The sequence below is a fragment of the Echinops telfairi genome, unplaced genomic scaffold (genome assembly GCF_000313985.2).
Source record: "Echinops telfairi isolate 266 unplaced genomic scaffold, ASM31398v2 ScPeMD7_12;HRSCAF=54, whole genome shotgun sequence".
In the NCBI taxonomy this organism is placed as follows: domain Eukaryota; kingdom Metazoa; phylum Chordata; class Mammalia; order Afrosoricida; family Tenrecidae; genus Echinops; species Echinops telfairi.
The window spans coordinates 4,250,956-4,253,105 of NW_022103909.1; the positions used below are offsets into that span (position 1 = coordinate 4,250,956).

General features: G+C 57.9%; 1 protein-coding gene across 1 annotated transcript in view; it reads left to right on the forward strand.

Annotated features, from left to right (window-relative positions):
- Positions 1-2,150, forward strand: part of C1QL4 (complement C1q like 4) — an 8,369-nt gene that overhangs the window by 5,523 nt on the left and 696 nt on the right. Inside the window, exon 2 of the mRNA XM_004711482.2 lies at positions 2-258. Coding sequence (XP_004711539.2) covers positions 2-258 — 257 coding nt within the window. The remainder of the gene's footprint in view (position 1; positions 259-2,150) is intronic.

Consider the following 2,150-nt stretch of genomic DNA (forward strand, 5'->3'; position numbering starts at 1 on the left):
GGGCCGGGCCCCGGAGGAGCGGCGCCCCATGCCGGATATGTCCCCCGCATTGCGTTCTACGCTGGCCTGCGGAGGCCTCATGAAGGCTATGAGGTGCTGCGCTTCGACGACGTGGTGACCAATGTGGGCAACGCTTATGAGGCGGCCAGTGGCAAGTTCACCTGCCCCATGCCAGGCGTCTACTTCTTCGCCTACCACGTGCTGATGCGCGGTGGTGATGGTACCAGCATGTGGGCCGACCTGATGAAGAACGGACAGGTGAGAGGCCCCTGCCCCACCCAGTCCCAGATCCAACCTCAGGGGCTTTCCATGTCACCCAGTGCTGCTCTCACAACTGGAGCCCATTCCCGAAACAGCATCCCTGAATTCGGGAATTCCAGTGTCAAAAGCCTCAGTGATTGCTTCCTTAAGCCCAAGAGGAATGGAGGGCCAGGAAGAGGACATGGCCTAAACAGGTTCAAGGTCTCAGGGAGTGGTGTCAGCCTTGGAATTCAGGACTCAATGGCTCTAGCTGTGTCCTCAAACCTGCCTGCTAGACCTCTTTGATCTCTGCCTTACCCCTTTTCTCTTCTCTGGCCCGTGGGTAGCCAGCCTAGCTTTGAGTAGGCTCTGACTGAACTATAATGTCTTCTGCCTCAAGGGCAGTGAGGAGCCAGCCACGACTGGACTCTGGAGTGTGGCCACTCAGCTTAGATTTTAAGGGAAAGATAAAAAGGAAACATTTACTCTCTCCCCAGGCAGCTGCCCTATTGCTTGCCCCAGGGTCTAGGGTCAAACCCAGAACCAGACTGAGTTCATAGTGGGGGTGGGGGTGTGGAAATGGACGGCAGCTCAGGGGGCAGCCAGGGGGCTGGAAAGCAGGCAGAGTTGTAGCCTGGGACACTGGTCTGGCCCTGCAGGCCTCTCATACTCCCTTACAACCTTCTCAGCCTCCGGAAGCCCTGGCTCCCTGCTGCTACCCGGACTGGGAGACCCTGAAACAGCCCCAAGACTGCAGGCTTAGAAGGGGGGCTGCTTGGCAAGGCAAGCCACAGGGGAGGTGGGGCTAAGCGGTGACCTCAGTCTGTTCTGAGGGGTGGGGTGGTGGTGACCCAGGCACATCAGACCTGCTTGTTGGTGCTCTGTGTGGATCAGGCTGTGGGCCTTAGCGCCCTCCCCACCACCAGACCTGCAGAGACGCCTGTGGGTGGGTGGGGCTTCTCCTGGGCAGGACAGCCCAAAACCCTGAGGGAAAGAGGATGAGCATGTATGGGTGGATGACGCTGAGATGGTGTCTCTCTGAGCATGTCTATCGTGTCTGTGGGTGCCAGGGTGAAGATAAGCATGGGGGGAGGGGGTATATCTGCATGTGGTACAGAGTAGGTTTGTGCTCCCTGCAGGGTAGAGGGGGTGGTGGGGTGGTGGAGAGAGACTGTCAATAGAGTGAGTTTCTGAGGGTGGGGTCACCAGGATTCCACTCTGTATTCCACAGCACCTGGCGCTGCGGCCTTGGGGACGGTAAATAGTGATTAGAATAATGCTGAATAATTAATAAGCTAATAACCAGCCCCGGGGGATGGGAAGCAGGGGGGGGGCTGAAGAGGGGGCTGGCAGCCCGAAGGGAGCAGAGCCAGGCCAGAGGGGGAAGAGTGGCTCCCCAGAGAGGCAGAAGGCGGTGACCACCACGTGGAGACCTCAGCTGACACCCAGAGGGGAAATGGGTGCCCCAGAGGCTAGAGAGCTTAGCGCACGTTCCTTGGCCCGCCACCTCACTCCCACACAGACACGCGACACACCTGTGTCCCTGCACGGAGGAACACAAGTGTAGGATGCCCAGGGAGGTCAGGTCAGAGCGATGATGGGGTCAGAAATTCTACAGGTGAATTTTATTGAAAAAACAGAGCCCAATAATAACCCGTTGCCGTCCAGTCGACCAGACCGGACAGAGCAGCACTGCTCCCGAGAGTTTCCAAACTGCGATCTTAGTGGGAGTAGAATTCCACCTCTTGCCCCAAGGCAGAGCAGGCTGCCAGGCTCCAAGGGCCAAGCTTCCTGTTAGTAGTGGACGGAGGACAGTACTTTCTCTCTGCTATCCAGATTCCGACCCGTAGGGACTCTAAGGGCAGAGTAGAACTGGCCCTGTGAATTTCTGAGACCGCAACTCTTCGCAG